The 25,848-nt window shown below is 35.3% G+C and overlaps 1 protein-coding gene across 1 annotated transcript; it reads left to right on the top strand.

The window, feature by feature from the left end:
* Positions 1-5,814: 5,814 nt before the first annotated feature.
* Positions 5,815-24,500, top strand: rsph3 (radial spoke head 3). Its single transcript, XM_056480683.1, has 9 exons — positions 5,815-6,012; positions 6,532-6,619; positions 7,561-7,708; positions 13,261-13,406; positions 16,368-16,571; positions 20,260-20,422; positions 20,514-20,600; positions 20,748-20,823; positions 24,067-24,500. Exons 1-8 carry the CDS (start codon positions 5,894-5,896, stop codon positions 20,801-20,803), a joined length of 1,011 nt encoding a protein of 336 aa, XP_056336658.1. The 5' UTR covers positions 5,815-5,893; the 3' UTR covers positions 20,804-20,823; positions 24,067-24,500.
* Positions 24,501-25,848: the final 1,348 nt, after the last annotated feature.

Here is a 25,848-nt window from a genome sequence, read left to right as displayed (position 1 = left end):
AGTTTAAGCAAAGTCAGACATTACTGTCCTAATTAAATAATTATTAAATTATTGTTAATTTTGCACATTCATTGTTGTTTAATTTTATGATGAAGTTGTTACTTTAGTTTTAAAACAGCATAAAAGTTATTTTGGATTTATAAAATGATGACAAAGTTAAGTAAATAATCATTATATTTTTGTTCGTTTGGAATGAATACCCAACAGAAAAGCAATAAAGAGTTTATGAGGAACTAATAGAGACCAGTGCTTTCATAAAGACGGCAGTTTGAACAGCCTTGTTCCCCATCTCTGCAAAGGGTTGCATAACATAGAGAACAAAATGTCATTGAGAACAGCATGTTCTGCGCTGGAGAGGAAGTCAGCTATCATTTGGACTGATTTGGTTTTTCGCTGAATTCAGTCTGTCGTCTCACGTCTATACATATGTTCCTATTTCCTCCTCTTTCAGCCTTACTAAGAAACCATGCTAAGTGACTTTTGACACACTGCATACTAGTTCTAACACATAATGTGCACAACATTTACTTCACCTTAAAGTTAAAGTTTACTCACCCTCGAGCTGATTCAAAGCTATGTATGTGGTTTCCTGTGAAGCACAAAAATAGTTGAAAGAGTTTTCATGCAGCTTCTATTATCAGTAAAAATGTATAGACAGTTGTTAGTTAGGTTATCATATTATCTAATATGAAATTCACAGCAAACTCTTCAATGCAATCTAGTAAACTTTAATTAAAAGAGACAAAGCAAATATTACATAACGTAACTGTGAATGGTAGCATGTGTTTGTAGTTGCGTAACATTGGTTTTCTCTCTGCTGTGTTGATTATACAACAATAAATGGGAGCTTTATATAATGAATGCTTTATCAATGGTTAAAGTTGAACTAACAGCCAATTAGTGACTACTCGATGACAGAAGTATTACCAACAAATCTAAATGGGGAACAACGATAATGGATATTAGCAAACAAAAACCCAGTTAGACTAACAGGTAAACATGAAAAGCAATTACGAAGACTCAAAAAAGACGCTCTAAAAATAAAATGAGTGACGACACATAAAGATCAAACGCTACTGACTGCACACACACTACTCAAGTATGTAATGAGTGAAAATGAGAAGTATGTGTATGTATTAAGGAAATGGGGGGTTGACCATTTTCTTAGAGTAGCATCCAAAGGATAAGTAGAATTATATGTTATAAGTAGTCAGTAGTGGTATAGTTTAGCAGAAACCCAACAGGAACCCAAATATTGTGTGATATATTAAAGCAATCAAGTTATCAGTTTCTCTAATTATAGCAAAGTTTCTTGAAGAAATATTTCAACAAAACAATGACAATTTCATACTTGTTTTTCCCTCAATTTTTATTACACTTCAATTTTGGTGCACTCTAAATCTTAGTTTATTTCAATTAATTTAGATTTCGCATTGAAAATGATTCAATGCTACATACAACTGTCCAAAAAACTTTTATGGTATGGTTAGGACTACAAAAATGTAGAGAGAGGTTGCTACAATTGTCATACATTTGCTTACAATTGTCCTTCACCATCTAGACATTTACCAGCCATTTCTGATGAACTTTTTGATTTAGTGGCTAATTTGTATGAATTCACACAATCTAATTAGTACAATTTAGTACGATTTGCTTATCCCCAAATGACGGTTAGGTTTAGGGGTGGGGTTGGGTGCCACGCCTCCTTTTTAAATCGTACCATTTCGTACGACTGAACTGAACTAGCCACTAAACTGACAAAACGTAAAATACTTATGTTTTCTCCTGAGATCAGGCCGGATGAACTGCATCTGTTGACCTGCATCCCAATCATCACAAATACTGCAGAAGACCTATTGGAACCTGTATGGACCCAAGATTCTCATAGAAGAAGTTTGGTCAGTCAAGTTTGGTGAATGAAAAATCATAGTTTGGGGTTACATTCAGTATGAGGGCGTGCGAGAGATCTGCAGAGTGGATGGCAACATCAACAATCTAAGGTATTAAGACATTTGTGCTGCCCATTACATTACAAACCACAGAAGAGGGCAAATTCAGCAGGATAGCACTCCTTCTCATAATTCAGCCTCCACATCAAAGTTCCTAAAAGCAAAGAAGGTCAAGGTTCTCCAGGATTGGCCAGCCCAGTCATCAGATATGAACATTATTGAGCATGTCTGGGGTAAGACGAAGGAGGAGGCCTTGAAGATGAATCCAAAGAATCTTGATGAACTCTGGGAGTCCTGCAAGAACGCTTTCTTTGCCATTCCAGATGACTTTATTAATAATAATTGATCGCAAAGTGAAGAGCAGGGGCGGGGGCTTGGCAGTCGATCGCTAAGTGAAGAGCCGGGGTGGGTTGGGGGAGGTCGATTGAGGAAGAGGGGCACCTCAGCCAATGAGGGCAAAGGGGCCATGGCTCTAGCCCCCGAGCCACCCCCCTGTGCACGGCCCTGCATCCTGCCACAAACACCTTTTGTCCCTATATTTTTTCTCTTCTGCTTGATTTGTTATACATTTTGGTAGTTTATAGTAAATCATTCTTTTTCTGGTTCAACCTATTAGTACAACCTAAAACATGACAATAGTTCGAATAGTTCGAATTTCCGGCAACTACAATCAGCAAAATATGAAACTGGACTGTGCTGTCACCTTGCGCCTGCCATGTTTGGACCAAAAAGCTGTGCATGAACACAATAAATGGAAGACAGCCGAGTGATATGAGAATGTATCTGTGTGTATGTGAGAGGATGTATCTTTCCATACAATCAGATGTCGGTAGCTATCTGTCATTGCCATTCCACAAAGGCAAACCAGAACTAACATCGCATCCCAGCATTAACACAACGTCATACGAATTTAATATTAGGTTAGATTTAGGTCGTGACGTCAGGTGACCAAAATTCAATATCTAGCCAGTGTCTAAGGACAACGTTATTTTGATGTCCAATAACAATGTCAAATGATGTTGAAATTGGGTTGATTTTAGGTTTAGCTATCATCTTAAACCAACGTCATATTGATGTGAAATACTGACATTTATTTGTCAAGTATGGCAACCAAAATTATTAGCCCCTTTGAACTATATATATATTTTCCATAGTCTACATAACAAACCATCATTATACAATGTCTTGCCTAATTACCCTATCCTGCCTAGTTAACCAAATTAACCTAGTTAACCTAGCCTTAAAATGTCACTTTAAGCTGTATAGAAGTGTCTTGAAAAATATCTAGTCAAATATTATTTACTGTCATCATGGCAAAGATAAAATAAATCAGTTATCAGAATAGCCTTTTTTAAGAAAAGTCTCTAGGTTGGCATTATCATCATAGATCACCATCTGTTTGCGAATATTTGGTTTTAAACCCTTTCGGTAAGCGTCGAGAAGGGCCACCTGATTCCAGTGCTCGAAACTGTGTGAACTCGTGAATGTTTGTGTTACCTTGTTTTAGGTTTAACAGTTCGTCATGCACAGATAGCGGGGTGTGTGGTACAGCGAACACCTCTTTGAAGTGATTCAGGAAAGACTGGGAGGTAGCCGTCACAGGGCTGCTTGCATTCCAGAGCGCATCTGCCCACTGTAGACCTCGTCCTGTAAGAAGGGGGATAATGAAGGCAACTTTGGAAATCTCATTGGGAAACTGGTTAGCTTTAGCTTCTATGTAGAGGGCACATTGCAGCAGAAAGCCATTTTATTTGGATCGCCTGAGTAGCTCATGGGGCGAGCTAAAGGCGTGCTGGTGATCACCACCGGAGTGGTAGCAGCGGTCATGGTAGCGGAAGGTGGCGTTTGACGCATGGAATGTACCATTCCAGCAAACGGGTCCGATGAGCTTCCGGTTAGTCCTGCGCTAGCTTCCATAGCTGCGTTTGTTTATCTTCGGGGCTAAAATCCTGACAGGTGAACATAGGTGAACACATATGTGCAAATATAGACATGCATATATGTACATATATAGGTACATGTATGCACATATTTATGTACACATATATGTACATACAGTTGAAGTCAAAATTATTAGCCCCCTTATTTTTTTTCCCCAATTTCTGTTTAACAGAGAGATTTTTTCAACACATTTCTAAACATAATAGTTTTAATAACTCATTTCTAATAACTGATTTATTTTATCTTTGCCATGATGACAGTAAATAATATTTGACTAGATATTTTTCAAGACATTTCTATACAGCTTAAAGTGACATTTAAAGGCTTAACTAGATTAATTAGATTAACTAGGCAAGTTAGAACTTGTTAAAAACCTATATCAAAACCTATATACAAACCAATACCTATACATGTTTATATAGGTTCTGTTCATGTTAGTTAATTTATTTTAAAAATTAAATTTAATATCATTTTCTGATAAAGAAATTCCATCTTGATTTAAGATTTGTACAAATATTTGTTTTTGAAATACGATAAAATAATTGGTAAGAAAAGCATTTGTGCTTTCATGCGTGAATGAATGAAATAACTATTAGTGAAATATGAAATAATGAAAAGGTCCCTTATGAATTTGAAAATAGTCACATTAAACGTTCGCTGGAGGATTTTAGTGGCTGTTTAGCCCATTCTTAAAACAACTAAATCTACATCAGCTTTGCGTGACTAAAAGAGTTAAAACAGAACAATACCTGTCTAAAAGAAATACTTCAGCCATGGTGTCGTCCTTCCTCCAGCGCGCAAAAGTAACTCTAATATTGATTCAAAATTATATAAAAAGTTTTGATTCAGCATGTTTTTACCGTTGTCACTGTCTTGTGTGCACATGAACGCACGGCATCAGTGCACACGCAAACAGCAGATCTGCGTAAATAGTTGCAGTTGTTCAATCTGCATTTGCTGACAGACAGTTTGGGCTATTTATTAGAATTATGGGAATTATCAGCCCAGCAAATTTTAATTGGATGAACTTTCGTCTTATGCCTTACCCAGAATATAAAAATGCATACAGTATAAATACATTTAGATCATGTACTTTAATCTTTACTACTGGAATGTGAAGAGACTTTCAACCAGCACAACAAAAACGATTCTGAAAACAATCACGTACTGCACCTTCAACCTGCTTTCTGAAACAGGCCAAAACACAGTTGTACTGCAACAACAAACTTGAAATAAATAAGTAAATAAATAAAATTTTAAAATGTTAATCCTTAGCCTTCTTGAAGATTCCTCCTAAATTACAAACTTGAAAAACTCAGTTTTAGAGACTGCAAATTATAGATCCCACTGTCCATTATAATAAACACAGATTAATGTCTAAATCCATTGTCCATTTTATTGGACAGATTTTTTTTAATCCCGATTTAAAGATTGCAATTCAACAAATGATTTTTAACTTTTTTTAGTAAATAAAATCCATCTTTTCTCAATACAATTTATTAAATAAACACACCAATAACCGTGAATAAAACTATTGAAAATGCTGTATACCTTTGGAACAAAGTGCTGCTGTGCTTCAGCGTAGTGAATGGTTTTTTTTTTTTTTTCAGTTAACACGATTACTGCCATTTGAATAGATGATAAAAGTCAAGTGTATCAGGCTTTAAATTCTGTCAAATGCTCCGGAAGAAAAACGTCTGACCACATAGGATGTCCATTACAATGGACGCAAGGTCTGAAAAGGTTGTGTCCCCTTATTTGTTATTCAGACAGTTATTGACACAATTATTAATTCGAACATTTCTTAAGGAGATCATACGCGTTTACACGAATTAATTAGCAACCTCTGGCCGGAAGTAAACAAAGCAGGCTGCAGTTGTTGGATACAGTTGCCACGGTAACAGTATCAACAACTGCAGGAACCGCTGATGCGGGAAACAGTCTCTCAACAGCTCAAAGGCTGAAGGTTTCAGTCTCAAAACACATTTTGTCACCAGAAACAAATGGAAATGGCATCTAATTTACAGGCACAACACGAAACGCAGAGTGGGGTTTACACGTTCTCCAGCCGTCCGCGTGCGGTTCCCAACCGCCCCAAATACAGACAGGCTGATCCGTCACTGTGAGTCTCACACCACATCTCACTTCAGCTTACATATGTTGCCTATTTAAATAGTCTAAACACATTACATGTAACTCATAGATCATGCATTTAAAATATATTTTTCCACGAGACAAATTTTGCCCAAGTAACGTTAGTTCTATAACGTTAAACATCATAAAACACAAGCCTTCTAATCATACTTTTTGACATTATGTTGTCAGGATATCTTTTCTGTAGTAATAATAACTCACTGCAGTAATAATAACTGCAAAAGTAATGTAGTGTTCTTTGGGTTATAGTAGAATATCATTAAAATATTTTTGGACGTGACTGAATTATTATTATTGCGAATGAGCAACGAGCATTATATAATTGCAGTTTGCACATCTTTTGTATTAAAATGGTACATTATTGAATGCATGTCACATTTTTTATATATATATATATATTTTTTTGGAGGAGCAAAGTAATGTGAATCAAATTTTTTACAATTTATTCATTGTTTCTATAATGTACTTTGTCCTCACAATGATGCAGAAATGAAGAGCAGAGCAGTTATGGAAACATCATGTATGACCGACGTGTTGTCAGAGGAAACACATATGCTCAACATATCATTCCCATTGTGAGTATTAATAAACTAATAGAAGTATCTTTTATACAATTAGATACAGATATGTGGTCCAAAAGTGAGCTTTTGTGTCCCTGAAGAACATTTAAAGGGGTAGTTCTTCCCAAAAAAAGTGATTTCTGTCATAATTTGATTAGTTTCAATCCTGTTTGACTTTCTTTTATTCTGTTGAACGCAAAAGAAGATATTTTGAAGAAAGGTGAAAACCTGTAACCATTGACTTCCACATTTTCCTAATATGGAGTCAATGATTACAGGTTTTCAGTTTTCTTTAAAATATCTTATTTTAGACTCATAAGGGGCATCATGGTGGCATAGTGGTTAGCAGTGGTCGCCTCATGATCGCAAGAAGGTTGCTGGTTCGAGCCTCGGCTGGGTCAGTTGGCATTTCTGTGTGGATTTTGCATCTGGTTTCCCCCACAGTCCAAAGACATGTGCTATAGGTGAATTGGGTAAGCTAAATTGTCGGTAGTGTATGTGTGTGAATGAGTGTGTATGGATGTTTCCCAGTGATGGGTTGCAGCTGGAAAAACAAATGCTGGATAAGTTGGCGGTTCATTCCGCTGTGGCGACCTCAGATTAATGAAGGGACTAAGCCGAAAAGAAAATGAATGAATGAACTCATAAAGGGTTATAATGAGAAAAAGGGGTGAGTATATTTGAATTTTTGGGTAAAATGTCACTTTAATTAAAGAATTCCTTGTTCTTAATTTATAAAGAAAAATCTAAATAATTCTTATTCACAATAAAAAACCTTATGCTGAATAAAAAACCTCTGAAACATTCTTCCTGGAACCACTGATGCCAGCAAATTATAAGTGCAGAGAATAAAACAAAGATAAAAAGTTCATTATTTTAACGAACTACAACACAACACATGCTTACAGTACTATGATTGAAGTACAGTCGACTATTAAAATACATTTGTTTAACAGACATCTCAGCCGGACCCAGTGGAGTTCTTCAGACAGCAGCAGCAAGAGGCCAGAAGAAGAGCCATGTCCAGAAAACGGCTGAAGGAGCAGTTTAATTCAAAAACACCAGACCCACTAGAGGGCAGAAAGAACATAGATGTGCAAACAGGTACTCTAGGCTGCATCCAAAAATCACACACACTCTCTTCACTTGCTGCATATTTTTGTGGCTTCTAAAATTGTTCTTTATATGTGTATAATCTGGACATACTACATTTGCCGTGTTGGTATTCTCATGTGACCTACTAGCTGTCACAAAAACAGTAGTAGTAGTAGTTAAGGAGTAGTAGTAGTAGTAATATTAAGTAGTAGTAGTATTAAGTAGTAGTAGTAGTTGTAGTATTAAGTAGTAGTGGTAGTGAAGTATTAGGTAGTAGTAGTATTAGGTAGTAGCAGTAGTAGTAGCAGTAGTAATATTAAGTAGTAATAGTATTAGTGATAGTAATAATATTAAGTACTAGTAGTATTAAGTAGTAGTAGTAGTAGCAGTAGTAATATTACATAGTAGTAGAAGTAGTAGTAGTAGCAGTAGTAATATTAAGTAGTAGTAGTAGTAGTAATTGTATTAAGTAGTAGTAGAAGTAGTAGTAGTAGCAGTAGTAATATTAAGTAGTACTAGTAGTAATATTAAGTAGTAGTAGTAGAACTAGTAGTATTAGTAGTAGTATTAAGTAGTAGCAGAAGTAGTAGTAGCAGTAGTAATATTAAGTAGTAGTAGTAGTAGTTGTAGTAATATTAAGTAGCAGTGGTATTAAGTAGTAGAAATAGTAGTAGTAGTAGCAGTAGTAATATTAAGTAGTACTAGTAGTAATATTAAGTTGTAGTTGTAGTATTAAGTAGTAGAACTAGTAGTAGTAGTAGTATTAAGTAGAAGTAGAAGTAGTAGTTGTAGTACTAATAGTTGTAGTAATATTAAGTACTAGTAGTAGCAGAAGTAGTATTAGCAGTGGTAATATTAAGTAGTAGTAATATTAAGTAGTAGAAATAGTAGTAGCAGTAGTAATATTAAGTAGTACTAGTACTAGTAGTAATAGTAGTGATATTAAGTAGTAGTTGTAGTATTAAGTAGTAGTAGAACTAGTAGTAGTATTAAGTATTAGTAGAAGTAGTAGTTGCAGTAGTAATATTAAGTAGTAGTAGTATTAAGTAGTGGTAGTATTAAGTAGTAGTTGTAGTAGTAATAGTTGTAGTAATATTACGTACTAGTAGTAGCAGAAGTAGTAGTAGTATTAAGTGGTAGTAGTAGTAATATTAAGTTGTAGTAGTATTAAGTAGTAGAAATAGTAGTAGTAGTAGCAGTAGTAATATTAAGTAGTACTAGTACTAGTAGTAATAGTAGTAATATTAAGTAGTAGTTGTAGTATTAAGTAGTAGTAGAACTACTAGTAGTAGTAGTATTAAGTATTAGTAGAAGTAGTAGTTGCAGTAGTAATATTAAGTAGTAGTATTAAGTAGTGGTAGTATTAAGTAGTAGTTGTAGTAGTAATAGTTGTAGTAATATTAAGTACTAGTAGTAGCAGAAGTAGTAGTAGTATTAAGTGGTAGTAGTAGTAGTAGTAGTAATATTAAGTAGTAGTAGTATTAAGTAGTAGAAATAGTAGTAGTAGTAGCAGTAGTAATATGAAGTAGTACTAGTACTAGTAGTAATAGTAGTAATATTAAGTAGTAGTTGTAGTATTAAGTAGTAGTAGAACTAGTAGTAGTAGTAGTAGTAGTATTAAGTATTAGTAGAAGTAGCTAAGTTGCAGTAGTAATATTAAGTAGTAGTAGTATTAAGTAGTAGTTGTAGTAGTAATAGTTGTAGTAATAAGTACTAGTAGTAGCAGAAGTAGTAGTAGTATTAAGTGGTAGTAGTAGTAGTAGTAATATTAAGTAGTAGTAGTATTAAGTAATAGTAGTAGTAGTAGTAGTAGTAGTAGTAGTAGTAGTAATATTAACTAGTAGTATTAAGTAGTAGTATTAAGTAGTAGTAGTAGTAGTAGTAGTAGTATTAAGTGGTAGTAGTAGTAGTAATATTAAGTAGTAGTATTAAGTAGTAGTATTAAGTAGTAGTAGTAGTAGTACTCAAACACCCTGATGTAGTGCTTAGCTGCTGTCTATGAGAGCGCTTAAATTGAAATGTCTTGTCATCTATACTGTCTTTTTAACTGTCCGTTGTCGCTGTAAGTAGTAGTAGTAGTAGTAGAAGTACATTTTTGTTTACACTTTTATGAGTACTATAAATTTGGACGTACTACTCTTTACATACATACAGTGCATCCAGAAAGTATTCATAGCGCTTCACTTTTTCCACATTTTTTTGTTACAGCCTTATTCCAAAATGGATTAAATTCTTTTATTTCCTCAAAATTCTACACACAATACCCCATAATGATAATGTGAATTTTTTTTTTAATTGTTGCAAATTCATATAAAAAAAAATTGTACCTGAAAAATAACAGTGAAGCCACTCTATTGATATTTTGCCGGTGTGCTTTGGGTCAATATTCTGCTGGAAGATGAACTGTCGCCCCAGCCTGAGGTCAAAAGCACTCTGAAGCAGGTTTTCATTCGGGATGTCTCTGTACATTGCTGCATTCATCTTTCCCTATATCCTGACTAGTCTTCCAGTTCCTGCTGCTGAAAAACATCCCCACAGCATGATGCTGCCACCACCATGCTTTACTGTAGGGATGATATTAGCCTGGTGATGAGCGCTGCCTGCTGTTCTTCAAACGTAACACTTGGCATTCACTCCAAAGAGTTCAATTTTAGTCTCATCAGACCAGAGAATTTTGTTTCTTATGGTCTGAGAGCCCTTCAGATGCCTTTTGGCAAATTTCAGGCGGGAAGTGGCTTCCGTCTGGCCATTCTACCATACAGGCCTGATTGGTGGATTGCTGCACAGATGGTTGTCCTTCTGTAAGGTTCTCCTCTCTCCACAGAAGAATGCTGGAGCTCAGACAGAGTGACCATCGGGTTATTGATCACCTCCCTGACTAAGGCCCTTCTCCCCCCGATCACTTAGCTTAGATGGCCGGCCAGCTCTAGGAAGAGTCCTGGTGGTTCCAAACATCTTCCCCTTATGGATGATGGAGGCCACTGTGCTCATTGGAACTTTCAGAGCAGCAGAAATTTTTCTGTAACCTTCCCCAGCCTTGTGCCTCGAGACAATACTGTCTCGGAGGTCTACAGACAATCCCTTTGTCTTCATGCTTGGTTTGTGCTTTGGCATGCACTGTCAACCCTGGGACCTTTTATAGACAGGTGAATGCCTTTTCAAATCATGTCCAATCAACTGAATTTACCACAGGTGAACTTCAATTAAGCTGCTGAAACATCTCAAGAGTGATCAGTGGAAACAGAATGTACCTGAGCTCAATTTAGAGCTTCACGGGAAAGGCTGTGAATAATTATGTACATGTGATTTTTCAGGTTTTTTTATTTTTAATAAATTTGCAACAATTTCAAAAAAACATTTTTCACATTTTCTTTATGGGGTATTGTGTGTAGTATTTTGAGGAAATAAATAAATTTAATCCATTTTGGAATAAGGCTGTAACATAAAAAAGTGGAAAAAGTGAAGAGCTACAGTATAAATACTTTCCAGATGCACTGTACTACTTTTCATCCTATATATATGGAATATTGGATGCAGCTGCAGTGAATGTCTTCGCAAAATAAATTGAGGTCCCATTGTTGAGTGTGATGCAGGCATCAAAATCAAAATATGGTCATATTTCCGGAATACAATTAATTTGCTCAATGAAAACACTGGAAATCTGTTCTTTTGTCAATTAAATAAAATAAAGAAAATCAGAAAAGTGCATATTATTGATTTTATAAAAAAGTCTCAACTTTTCTGGAATTCAGGTTGAATCATATGGTCCATCTAAGGCAGGGGTGCCCAAACTTTTTCTTATGAATGGCCAAAAACCAAACTTGATTGAGGGTGGTGGGCCAAAGGTATTACATTAAAGTTGCTGAGGTAATTTCCTAATTTATTAATATTTAATATAAAAAAATATATAATAATATTTATAGATGTAATATATATATATATATATATATATATATATATATATATATATATATATATATATATATATATATATATATATATATATATATACATTACATTTTACAATGAACTTCTTACAATAAAAAACAAACAATCTCATTTATACCACAATGGAGTTCAATGCATTGTCTTCTATCCGTCACGTAACAGTATTTACATTTTAACTAGGACTGGGCCGATAAATAATATTATATCGAATCACAATAGAATTTATGTCAATAACAATGATACGTTCTGGGCTTCTTTACTCTATATTGATCTAAGAGCCAATCACACAGCAGATATGTGCAACAATGGCAATCTAAAAGTGTGTTGATATCGAATTTTCGCCCACCGAGATGTAGATTCAAGATGTATCGAATTTTCGAGATGTATCTAATTCGATAAATTCAAGATGTATCAGATTTTCGGCCACCAAAAATGTATCGGCTGAAAATATGTTATGGACCCTCTAATTTTTGGGCTTCAGTCATTGTAGGGGTACTCTTTTAAATCTGGAAGCATAAACAACTTATATCAAAATATATATCGTTAACATTCAATATGGAAAATTATTATCGAGATTGCATTTTTGCCGTATCGCCCAGCCCTAATTTAAATTTTTTTACAAAATCTGATTCATTTAATTGAAACATTTAATTTCAGTTTGCTTTTTTGTAGCTCAACAATTAAACAAACAAACAAATGGTTATGTAAAATTCAAAATGACGATCTCTGTTGAAGGCATTTTCCCCAAACTTTCCCATCATTTCAGATGGAACGGTGGGCCAAATCAAAGGTCTTCATGGGCCAACTTTGGCCCATTGCATTGTCTTGCTTCTTTCCTTAACTGTGGCTAGGCAGAACCTCGGTTTCTAGCACTACAAAGTTTTGAATCTAGTAATCATGGAACATTATTTCTTGCACATGACCACACAGAACAAAATTGTTGGCATTCAAAGACTTGTAGGCCTTTAACTTCTTTCTTGTAAAATCACTTGGAGTTTCATGAGCGATGTACATTTCAGGCTGGATGCTTGGCCATTTCGTCTTATCCAATATCCATTGGGAGGGTGCTATTGCAGATGGACCTGTCAGACGAACGCAGCTCACTTTAAAGTTAATTTTGCCGTATCACTGTGCTTATCACTGGGTGACAAGCTGTTATAATAGGCTGAAAGCATTATGTAAATAATATATATAATATGTAATCAATATAACTTATCTCTAATACAACAACAAACTCGCATCGGATGTCATTCCCTCGCTTTAAATGCTAGCGCTCCCGTTTTTTTTCTGCAACCTAGCTGCTCGTGCTTCCTGAATATTTACAAACATGATAATTCGTCTATAGGGGACAATTTCTTACACAACAACATAGTTCAGCTCCTATCCTAATTAAACACTCCTAAATCAGTTTATCTAGGTCTTACTAAGCATACTAGAAACTTTCAGAGTGGTGTATTAAACTTACTGGACAGTTTGAACATCACTGACCAAACCTTTCCTTTCACATAAGTGTATATCCTAGAATGGGCAAGCATCTTCACGTTTGATAACATACAGTATGTGATTAAGCCAGAAATCAAGTCATGAAGTCACTGATGTGATGTGTATTTTAGAGTTGTATCTGGAAGAGCTGAGTGATCGTATAGAGGAGGTCAGCGTGGAATGCCAAACAGACTTCTTTCTGGACAAACCGGCCACTCCACTCTTCATCCCAGCCAAAAGCGGACGAGATGTGGCCACACAGATAGAAGAGGGAGAGGTGCGTCATACACAGAAAACAAAACTTCACTTAAGTTGACAGGATATTAAAAAGAGTTTTATTACTTTATACACATCAATTTGGTCTTGCTATCTGTCTCAACTCACTATCTGCTCATCACAGCTGTTGATTTGATTTAATTTATTTTCGAACAGAAATATCATACATAAAATATCTTTAACCAAAAATACATTTCAACATGGTTGAAAATGGAGCGGGATCAGGGCCGGAGTGGGACTCCTTTTCAGCCCAGGAGTTTCAAGCCTTAGACCGGCCCACTCCAGTTCACGACAGACTATTTTAAAATAACATCATTTCCAATTCAGTTTCTAATGACACTATCACGTCGTTTTTCAAGGAAACAGCTGCTTTAGAACTTCAAATGTTTTTCACAATGTAACGCCACGCCAGCAGAGGGAGCCCTCGCCCAACTACTGACTTAGCTTCACTCCCTCTGCAGTCACTTCCTGTTTGTCCTGTATTTCAGTGAGTGTTCAGGCCATGCTTCGTTGCGAAGTATTGCCAGTTTACCTGCCTTACCAAGCGTTGTTCCAAGTGACTTTCATGACTGTTTTCCTGTATATGATCCTGCCTGCCTTGACCACGTACGTTCTCTGCCTTTGCCCTTCTGATCTGTTTTGGACTGATTGTTGTTGCACTGATCCTCTGCCTGCATATTTACTACGTCTTCTGGATTTGCCCCTTTGCTTGTCGCTTGGTTTGGACTGCTTTCCTGTTACCAACTATTTGCCTGTTAATACGTTGATGTCTCTGTCTCACCCTTTTAATAAACTTCCGCATTTGGATTCAAACAAAGCCTCAGCATCCACGTTACACATAAATATGAGAACATTAAAGGGTAGCTACATCTCCAACACTATTCTTTAAAACATCACAATGTCCTTTCCTGCAATATCTGAATATATATTCTGTGCGAAATTCTTTATAGATATCCAGTCCATTATTCGATCCATTATTCGAATTCTTATATTCACTAAAGTGGCGCTGTTTGGGGTCGAATGATAGTTACATCATCATGAACCTGCAGGCTGCATTTTGGTCACATGGCTGCGAGAAATTAAATAAAAAGAGCGGAGCTGCAGCAAAATAATGGTTAAAAAGAGTGAGGCTATGGTCAAATAAATAAATAAATAAACGAAAAAAGTGCGACTGCTGAGAGTGCAAGCGGGGACACCAACACAATCTCACGGCAATTCGTAACTTTTTGATTTAGTGGCTAATTCGTATGAATTCGTACGATCTAATTTGTACATTTTCGTATGATTTGCTCATTCCCCAATGACGGTTGGGTTTAGGGGTGGGGTTAGGTGCCACGCCTCCTTTTTAAAATCGTATAATTTTGTACGACTGAACTCGTACGAATTCGTACGAATTAGCTACTAAACTGACAAAACGTAAAATACTTACATTTTCTCGTGAGATCAGGCTGGGGACACCGGCCCTCGCGGCCAAAAAATGGACCGGCCCGATTAGCCAATCCGGACCTGAGCGGGATGAAGCACAAGCTTCTCCCACCACATTACCACATACATCATTTGTCTATTACTTCTTTTACTTATCTCTTCTTTTTACATGAGACATATTTTATCCTTTTGGCATCTTAGACAAATTATATGTTTGATTCCGTTTGTACATTTACTATTTATAACATAGACCCAAAAAAATACATAGTACTGCAAACAGCCATTAATTAAAATTTCATCATACCTTTCTCATTTTATCCTTTTTTCAAGCACCTTCATAATTATATTCCTTTATTAATATATATTTATACAACTTTTTAAATTGATTAATATCCTGACATTGTGTGAGAATCTGTTCTAGACTGTTCCATAATTTCACACCACATATGGACATACACAAACTTTTTAAAGTTGTCCTTGTTTTCAACTTCCTAAAATGTTGTTCTTCTCTCATATTATATCCCCCTTGTCTTTCTTCAAAAAACGTTTGTATGCATTTCGGAAGTAATTTATTCCTAGCTTCAAACATAAATTGTGCGGTTTTAAATTTAACCATATCATTGAACTGAAGCATCTTCAATTTAAAAAATAAAGGATTTGTATGCTCAAAATACCTCGCATTTCTATCCGTCTAATTACTTTTTTCTGCATTGTACATAAGGATCGTACATTTATATGTATTCCCCCAAATTTCAACACATTAACTCATTATTAGCAACATTAGAGTGTTATATAATATATACATTGATTTATTGTCCAGGATAAATCTTGCTTTATACACTATTGCTACAGTTTTTAAAAAATCACATTATTTATTTGAGGTTTCCAACTAATTTTATGATCCTATACAACACCAAGAAACTTAATTGCATATACTCTTACTATAACTTCATTATCAATTTGTAAATCTATGTTATGACTACTTTTTAATTTCACAAATAACATAACCTTTACTTAGATTGAATGACAATTTGTTTATGTCAAACCACAAATTTAATTTATTAATTTCTGTTTTAATCAACTCCATAAGTTTTGGTAAATTATCCCCAGAACAAAAATACTCGTATCATCTGCAAATAAAATAACCTTAAACAACTGTTGCATTCAGTAAAGTGAATACAGTATGCAGAGCAAATTATACTCGATGAATGCTGAATTCTGATTGGCTGATGAACATTTTAATCTGTGCAGTAAGTGCACAGCTAAAGTGGCTCCAGACAGGTTTTGACCGCAGTTCCTTATTACTACGCTGAATGATTTCAGTTATTTGACAGCTACAACAATCAAAAATCACATCAAAACAATAGGCTTTGAATGAGACTAATCTTATCTTGGTAACCATGGTATGAACGAACTAATTGACTCTTATATGCTAAATAATTACTGAATTTCTAATATTTCAACAACTTGTTTTCAGTTATTCCTTCCTTAATACAATCAGTAAAAAATAAATAACCAATTCTTATTCTGTGTGCAGCTGTTTGACTTTGACCTGGAGGTGCAGCCCATGCTGCAGGTGTTAGTGGGGAAGACAATCGAGCAGGCCCTGCTGGAGGTGATGGAGGAGGAGGAGCTGGACAGTCTGAGGGCGCAGAAGAAGGCATTCAAGGAGATCCGAGATGCTGAGCTCGTGGAGGTGCAGAGGCTCGAGGAGAGGGAACGGCGCCTCCGTGTGGAGAAGGTGAGAATGGCAATCTATTTATTTATTTACTATTAACGATGAATTCAAGTATAATAAATATATGGTCCAAGACATGTGAAAGTTTCCGAGTGCAGCCAAAAACAATCAGTGTTACTAGGTGATGCTGTGGTTTTAATGGAATATATGCACGGCAAGTGTTTTTTAGCATTTTCAGTGAAAGGATGATTTTGGACATTCATTTTACAGCATTGATGAACTAATTTAAGCAAAATGTATTCAGTTAAATAAACTGAAGCAGCCATTTAGATGTTCAAGCATGAAACGAGACGCTTGTTAGGTCTAAAGTCACAATTTTTGGGTGCAAATGATACCCGAACAACAAATGGTATAATATCTGCTCACAGTGTGTTGTAATAAAAATGTTTATATTCATGCCTGATTGCTGACAGTCAGACAGTGATTTAGCTTTTAATAATTGTTCCAATATTGGTGTCTGGGATGCAGCAGAGACTGTCATGATTTTGTAAGAGATTCTGTTGGATAACTAAGTAAATAGCTGTCATTAATAGCTAGATACACTGTAAAAATGCTGGGTTCCACAACCCAGCAATACATACAATTCATTATATATAATATATGTGTGTGTATTATATTTATTATGTATATGTGATACAAAAGCATACATACATAGAAACCAAACTATACAAAAAAAATTGTTACAAAGATATTTAAATTAATATATAATTTGTATCATATACACTTGAGATGCTTCGATTGATCGGTATCAGCCGATAATAACATTTAATGATTCAATAGGTACTCGATGATCTGGCTGATCTCATAAACCGATCGCAAGTGTTTGTTTATGAGTTTATACATCAGCAGGTACAACATGTGAGGAGATAAATGATGCATTGGGTGGGAATGATTGCTGCGTGAGTGTCACAGTAGCTAAAATGCATACAGATGCAGTGCGAACCCGGTTTATACAGTTTATTGGTGCAACTCACGCAAGTGATGGTCTCTTTGTTGCAACCATTGTATATCCAGTGCTTGGAGATGCTGTGACATGTGCGGAGTGATCACACCTATCTATTGTCCAATCTTATGACTTCTACCAGAAGCTCTGCCAGTCTCTCGCCATATTCACAGTGGCTCCGCGGCGCCCGCAAACTAGATAAAACCCCAGAAATCATGGCAATGAGATTGAATGAGCAAGAGAACAGATCACAATTGGCACAGTGATGTTCTGTGTTTTTGACAATATTGCAAGTTCACTAAAACCAGGCTGGAAATATTAGGGTCAGGATTATTAGCCCCCTTTTATTTTTATTATTATTATTTTTTTATATTTCCCAAATGATATTTACCAGAGCAAGGAAATTTTCACAGTATGTCTGATAATAGTTTTTCTTCTGGAGAAAGTCTTATTTGATTTATTTCGGCTAGAATAAAAGCAGTTTTAAATTTTTTTAAAATCCATTTTAAGGTCAAAATTATGAGCCCCTTTAAGCTATATTTTTTTCAACTGTCTACAGAACAAACCATCATTATACAGTAACGTATCCAATTACCTTAACCTGCCTAGTTAACCTAATTAACCTAGTTAAGCCTTTAAATGTCACTTTCAGCTGTATAGAAATATCTAGTCAAATATTATTTACTGTCATCATGGCAAAGATAAAAAAGAAAATCAGTTATTAGAAATTAGTTATTAAAACTATTATATTTAGAAATGTGTTGAAAAAAATTGCAGGTATTGGGGGGAAAAAATAAACAGGGGGGGGGGGGGGTAATCATTCAGGAGGGCTACTAATTCTGAGTTTAATGAATATGTATTAACTTTTAATATACTTATTGCAATAAACAGTAGTTTATAGACTTATGTCCTGCTTCTGACCATGACCTGTCCATGCTAATTGGTCATAAGAAACGATCATCTGCAACATCCATCACTTATACTTTTAGTTAAGGAGAAATCTCCATTTAAGTAGACTAATTATACTTAAATGGAAAATGTGCTTTATGCGATTGCAAAGCTAAATGAAGCTTGAAGCATCAGAACTGGTATTCAGTATCGGCTGATCACCTTGACAAGAGATTGGTACTCAGTATCGGCTGCATCCCTAATATACACAAATATATTACATCTAAATTTAATTTATGCATGCCTGTGTGTATCTATATTAGGGGTGGGCGACATGACCTAAAATTAATATCACAATATTTTTCATCTTTTGAACGGTGAAGGTATAATATCATGGTATTACTTTAAATAGCAAAATAATATACATCTCAAGGAAGAACGGACAAAAAAAGTCTCACTTCTATCACTCTTTAAGTTTTGGTTTCGGTTTGTGTCATTTCAAATGCTCCGTCCCGTTATGAGCTGATCTTCATTTTTCTCTGTTTGTGGAATAAAGCGGCACCAATTTATGAACAGACAGAGCAGGATTCTCACGATGACCACCGGCGCAATACTGCTCTTTGTTATGAGCCGTAGTTTCAGTGTAAACTTAGTAAAGACGAGTTTCTTTGGCGATGATGTGTACAGTGTTAGATTTTATATTTAGCGGACATTTGCGCTGAACACGCAGTGAAAGCAACGCAACAAGATTCGGGCACCTCCTCCGAAAACACTCGATTGATCTCAGCTGGTGGATCAACATTTACCTCATGTCATGATCGCTGTCATCTGCGCCATTATTATTATTATTATTATTATTATTATTATTATAATTATTATTATTATAACTTTAAGTGAGGTTTGCAAACCTGTGTACTTTTCATTCTTCAGCCGTTTGCCTTTCCTGCAGTAACAAAAGCTCCCTGTCATCTGACAGCGGGAAGCGTTGAGTGATTGACAGCTAATATGAACCAATACAGTGGCAGCGTAGAGCGATTCAGCAAGTTTATAGAGAAAATCAAATGCTCCCAAATATATTATGAGGGCGCATAGATTAAATTTCGGGCGCACATGCGACCAAAATGGTTGCAATTTCGAGCCCTGTAGTATAAGGACATGTATTCAGACCACAACTGAACATTTGAAGAAAATTGAATGCCGTATTATTTAGAATTAGCTATTATTGATGTAAATGCAGCCGTTCAAGGCGCATAATTGATTTATTACGGTATTGACGGAATTAGAAAATCCATGTCGTGGCGCAATGTCACACCGGTGATGACTATGACACCGGTGTACCGCCCACCCCTAATCTATATATACACAATAAACACACACAGTACACACACACAAATTCAACTCAAAACAAACTTTTATTTTGGATGAGATTAATCACGATTAATTTTTGCCCAGCACTAGTTTTTGTTTGTTTGTTTGTTTTCAGATTTAGGGAGCATTAATTTGAACAATCAATCGCCTTTTAGCTTTTTCAGTTCATTTTAAATTGTCCTTTTGAGTGACAAATATATGAAAATGTCCAATTTTGTGTGTGCAAAATAAAAAAGTGTGCATAATAATAATAATAATAATTAGAAAGAAAACATTTAATTAAAAGGAAAACTATAAAATATTTGGGGAAAATAATTCATTAAAAAGTACAAAAATCTAAGCATTAATACACAATAAAGAAATAGAAAAAGTCTAAAATAAAATAAGAATTTCAATATTTTAATTCTAATATAAATAATTATGTTAGAATACAAATCTGACTGCTAATGCTTCTTGTTTTTCTGTGTTTTTAATGTTGTTTCCTCAATGCAGGAGAACCGGATAAAGCAGCAGAAGGCAGTGTTGGAAAAAGAAAAGGAAACAGCTGATAAAATCGCTGCGAGGGCATTTGCTCAGCAGTATTTGTCTGACTTGTTGCCCTCGGTCTACTCCAATCTGAGGGATTGTGGTTACTTCTATGACCCTGTGCAGAGAGGCAAGTTTCCACATTCATTTCTCTTCAAAAATGAACACGTTTTTTGTCAGTCTACAGTCTAGAGAATAATAGTTCATTATCTCTGCTTCAGATATAGAGACCGGATTCCTCCCTCGGCTGATGGAAGAAGTCGGCAATACTTTAGAAAGGAGATATGTAGCAAGAATGGTGCTCGACAGTGAGTGAACGCTTTTCAGTTTTTAAAAGTTAACATTGAAATAATTGTTTAAACAGTACAAACACACTGATATTTCAAATATATGAACATACATCAAATATATGAACAATACATGTTTTGAACAGTATTTGAATTGTTCTTCCACAGTGCTCATTCAAGACGTCACTAACCAAAGATTTGAGGCCTTTCAGATCAAAGAATAAACTGCAGTTTCCCATTACAGGTAAACAGGATCTCTTTTTTTGTTTAAGTAGGCGTGAAATCAAAATTTACACTGTTTATTTTACTGTTAATCTTCATGTGAACAATTAATCCATGCAAGTTAATCCATTGAAATAAATGGTTTGTTTTGGTAATATTTAATCAAAAACGGACTATTTGCTTCTGCTCTGGAATGGCAGTCCTTAATCCTATGATGTCACAATCTTCTTAGCCACGCCCCTTCAACTGTTACTTCAACTGTTACTTCAACTGTTTGCTCCAAGTGAAAGATGAGAGGAGGAGCACAAAAATAAAACCCACCCTCTATTTAATATTCCACTTCAGTTGAAAATCATCATCCTGAGATAAAAGTCTGTGATCAGTACGAATCACAACCCACAGTTCGGAATGCAAGTGACCCGCGGATTACTAACTTTTTTGAACTTGTAGGTTAATCCAACATTTATAACAATTGCAGGGAGATCGCCTCCCACATCATTCAAATAACATGTATGAAAGCATTTTGGCTTCCCTGTAAAATATAATGATGATGGAAAAAGTTGTGGTGGGACGTAAATGCTTTCATCGGCTATTAATTAAAGATGTTTGCTGTCACTGTTTGTTTAGCCTGCATTAATGCATTCGGTGTAAATCTGCACAATTAAGCAATAAAAGATTGTGATCTCAATTTAAACCCGTGCAACATGAGTGATAAATAATAATGATTTGTATATGTTTATTAATCCTTCGACGCGCTGCATTCAAATCTGCTTATGATCGAGAGAGATTCAGCTTTTACACCGTTTCAGTTAGTTACAAACAATTAAATAACACAGCAGTACTGGGAGGATAACAGTTTATAGTTCAGATATAATCACTGATGTTTATGGTAAAGATTAAAATCACCGTTTAATGGAACTTGATGCTGGTGAATGTTGTAGCAATTACATTATTTAACCAGTAGGTGGCGACAAACAACCATCATAATTATTTCACTAAATAGGCTTTCAGAAATTCTAAATTTTTGAATCATTAATTGAAAATGAATATGATATGTTGTACAAGATGTTAGATTTCTATATTTAGCACTGTCAGTAACAGTAGCTAAGATCATGTTTCGTATTGAATATTTTCCTTTTTTTCAGCTGGTTCTTTCTTGATTTTTTATTTTTATTAATATTACAGGTTCTAAGTTACATTTGTTAAAACCAGTGGTTTTTGCAGTAATATTTTTGTATAAATGAAAAGCAAATGACATTTGTCTCCTCCCTTTTTGGTGACACTTTATTTTGAAGGTCCACTTGAGTATTAGTAGACTGTCTGCTCAATGTCTGTTGATACTGCTGCTTCAACAGACATTTAACTGACTATAAGAAACTTTGCAAGTACATGTCAGCTTACACTAACCCTAACCCTAATCTAACAATCTATTATAATCTAATGAGAATTAGTTGGCATGTAGATCAGAATCAGAATCAGAAAGAGCTTTATTGCCAGGTATGTTCACACATACTAGGAATTTGTTTTCGTGACAGAGCTTCTACAGTGCAACAGAGACAGGACAAAAAACAGATAATAAATGTATTTTAAAAAATAGAAGTAAGTAGTGAGTGCAAATATACAGATTGACAAGTGTATGTACATATTTATTACTATATACAACGTTATATGTGCAGCTGTTATGTGCAAATTGGCATGTAAAGTGTGTTGTTAAATAAGTGTATATGTGTATAAAAGTGTATAGCAAGTAGTGATGTTGGTTTCACAGTTATTATCATCAAGTGTTCATGAGATGGATTGCCTGAGGGAAGAAACTGTTTCTGTGTCGGGCTGTTCTGGTGCGCAGTGCTCTGTAGCGTCGACCAGAAGGTAAAAGTTCAAAGAGGCAGTGTGCTGGGTGTGAGGGGTCCAGAGTGATTTTGGCAGCCCTTCTGCTCGCTCTGGATAAGTACAGTTCTTGGGGAGTAGAAAGGGTTGTACCAGTGATTCGCTCAGCAGTCCGAACTATTCGACGTAGTCTTTGAAGGTCGTATTTAGTAGCTGAGCTAAACCAGACAGTTATTGATGTGCAGATGACTGATTCAATGATGGAGGTGTAGAACAGTTTCAGCAGCTCCTTTGGGAGGTTAAACTTCCTCAGCTGACGAAGAAAGTACAGCCTCTGTTGAGCTTTTTTGACAATGGAAAACCAGGTATGGAAAAATATTCGGTGGTGTATGTGCCCGAATGTCCAACAATTCGTCTCTGGTAAAACTAATTGTAGGAATATGACTCGAGACAGGACAAACTAACAAAAACACAAACACTACTGCAGAGTACGACACGGAGGCTGCCATCGTCATCGGCGCCATCTTGGTCAGTGGACGAGATGCAATGTAACTTAAATTTGCTGACCCAAAAAATGGTCCAAGCTTCAAAACCGTACTGTGATCCAAACCGTGGGATTTGTGATACGTTACATCACTAGTGAAGTCTTCTTTTTTCCCCAGTTGAAAGTTTCCCTTTTATTGGGGGGGTTCATCAGCAGAAGATTATGTACAGTGAATAAATATGCAGAAATCTCGGCTTGTGCCAGAAAAATGTATATGCTAATGTTGCTTTAAGTAATAATAATAATAATAACAACAACAACAACAACAAAATATATAATAATAATTAAAGATCCAAGCTGAAAACAGCAAAGTCTTAGTTTGTTCGTTTGTTTTCATTTGATTTGGAATTTGTTTTAAAATTATTGTTTAGTTTTGTTATTTGACAAAATATATTTTAATTTCACAAACAAATTTGCAGCATTTGAGAAATAATAAAAGGAAACTTGTTCATTTCTAAATTGATAATGAAATTGTGAAAAACAAAAAATGTATCTTAAGATCAGTTTCAGCCAGATCAGTCTAAAGCTGCAGTTTATAGGGGTTCATAGCCTAGTAGGTTTGATTCATTTTTATTTCCATAGCACTTTTAAAATGTAGATTGTGTCAAAGCAGCTTAACATAGATGTTCTTAACATAGAAAGTTCTAGAAACTGTGTCAGTCCAGTTTTCATTGTTGAATTTCAGTTTAGTTCAGTTCAGTGTGGTTTGAATTACAGACGAAGTTGTAGTTTAGTTTAAGTCACAGTAGTTCAAGTCACAGAAGATCCTGTTTGTAAGTGTACAAACTCTTCTCTCATAACAATTATAAAGTGAAATAATACATGGACATGCCTATATATTTAGGTAATATTTTTGAGGTGATGCCTTAACCCATTTTATCTTTCTCATTTCAGGCAATACAGCAAAAACAGAAGAAAGCATCAGGAAAAGTTCATTCATATTATTATAAATATACCAGTCATATATTATTTTAATAACGTTCTGAAAAAAGCTGCACTTCAAAAACAATACTGTAGGAGGCGCAGCAGTGCAGAGTCTGAAAACATTGTCAATCAGTCACATTGTTTCAGTAAATGCAGGTGTAAACTGTATGGAAAACATGTGATCGACTTTAAATGATATATTAAGCTTATAAAAGTGGGAATGTAGTATTTTTATATATCGGTGACTACATATAAACGTATCCTCCCTTCAAACGTGCTTTTTGTCCTCAAAACAGTGCTGTACAACTATAAAGATGTGGTAATTGTTCTTATTACGACTTTATAAACTTTATATGATAGTTTCTAATAATAAACAGCGTTTCAGTGAGGTGTTCCTGCCTACATTACCTGTCTCAGTCCTTTTTACCAAACACCATGACATGAACTGTTGGACGGTTCCGCTTCAGCTTCACTCACCTCGCCTTTATAAGGCTCTATTTTAATCCTGCTCTTACATTGGTCGGCTCTCACCTCTGGCCACGCCTGCTAGGTACCTCGGAGTTTCACTTCCTCCGGTGGTGGCGCAGCACTGCAGCTCTAGTGGCAACACAAACAGAAACGGACGTGTTGATGTAAATATGTCGCTAAGGAAAGACCACACTTTCTTATTCAGAGCTCAGCGGACGTAAATATCTGAATGACCTAATGTTACATCACACGAGGTTCATTACAAAGTAAACAAGACATAAAAGCTGGATGTACTGTACTCAGAGAGCTTATATGGACTGAAGCTTCGTGAATAATAGTTTCTATAGATCTCACGTGCTCAGATAAGCGATTATTACTGTTTAATAATTCAACAGTTTGCTGTAGTCGTCTGAATGAAAGTTCTGACAAAGGCTTTCGTTTTGTTTTCATATGTGAATTTAGCGAGCACAGGTAGAGTAATGACCAATAGTGAGTCTGTTTGTAGAAATACTGATCAAATGACATATTTATAACATAGCTAACAGGTTTATTTAGCTATTTAAGTTATGTATTAAACAATTTCCTTTATAGTTAGAATTTGTTTACTTTTCAAAGTGCGTTCATAAAAATATTAACCATGTTGGTATTATAGTAAACATGGGAACAGTTGCAACACTTATTTGCATTTCCTTCAGTTTCTCTGAGAGTTTTTTGTGGAAACCCAAAATGTTTTATCTAATAAACCCACATCTATTGGACAGCCACCCACATTTCTATAATATGTGTACATATGATAATGTGCATAATTTAACCCTTTATCTGCCTGCTCGACCAAATTATTGATCATATTTTGACTAACTGTATTTTATTTAGAGGAGTACCTAACTTAACTAAACCTGATTGAGCCATCTCTACCCTCTGGTTGAAGCATGTTATGCCAAAAAGTCCACGAGTTGTCACTGACTCCTACCATTGAAGTTAAAAACAAGGACATCACCCCTGCCATGTGAACTGTTTTTCGTGATAATTTGCAAGGTAAGCACACTTTTTGTACATATTACCCTCTAAGAACCCTAACTTTACAAAGTTATTTGTACTTGTTAAGTTACTTGGTGCCATGAAAAATATTTAGTGTGTTTGTAATATTTTTTTAAAAAACATACTCAACCAAATGGTTAATTTGTCACTTTATGGTAAATGTAGAAAAGCAAAACTAATGTTTTCATGTTATGCATTTCTGCAGTCATAATGGACTGTTTGCTGAGAAATATAACTTGAACAGAC

The sequence above is a fragment of the Danio aesculapii genome, chromosome 20 (assembly GCF_903798145.1).
Source record: "Danio aesculapii chromosome 20, fDanAes4.1, whole genome shotgun sequence".
NCBI classification, from domain to species: domain Eukaryota; kingdom Metazoa; phylum Chordata; class Actinopteri; order Cypriniformes; family Danionidae; genus Danio; species Danio aesculapii.
The sequence above is the reverse complement of the archived record's forward strand: the minus strand, read 5'-3'. Positions and strand labels throughout refer to the sequence as shown.

What these genes read in the sequence shown, in the direction of transcription:
- rsph3 (XM_056480683.1), top strand. Translation starts at nt 5,894, where the DNA reads ATGGAAATGGCATCTAATTTACAGGCACAACACGAAACGCAGAGTGGG. An exon ending in GGCGCCTCCGTGTGGAGAAG is followed by an intron (nt 16,572 to 20,259) that starts GTGAGAATGGCA and finishes TCCTCAATGCAG; the next exon opens with GAGAACCGGATAAAGCAGCA. An exon ending in AGCAAGAATGGTGCTCGACA is followed by an intron (nt 20,601 to 20,747) that starts GTGAGTGAACGC and finishes GTTCTTCCACAG; the next exon opens with TGCTCATTCAAGACGTCACT.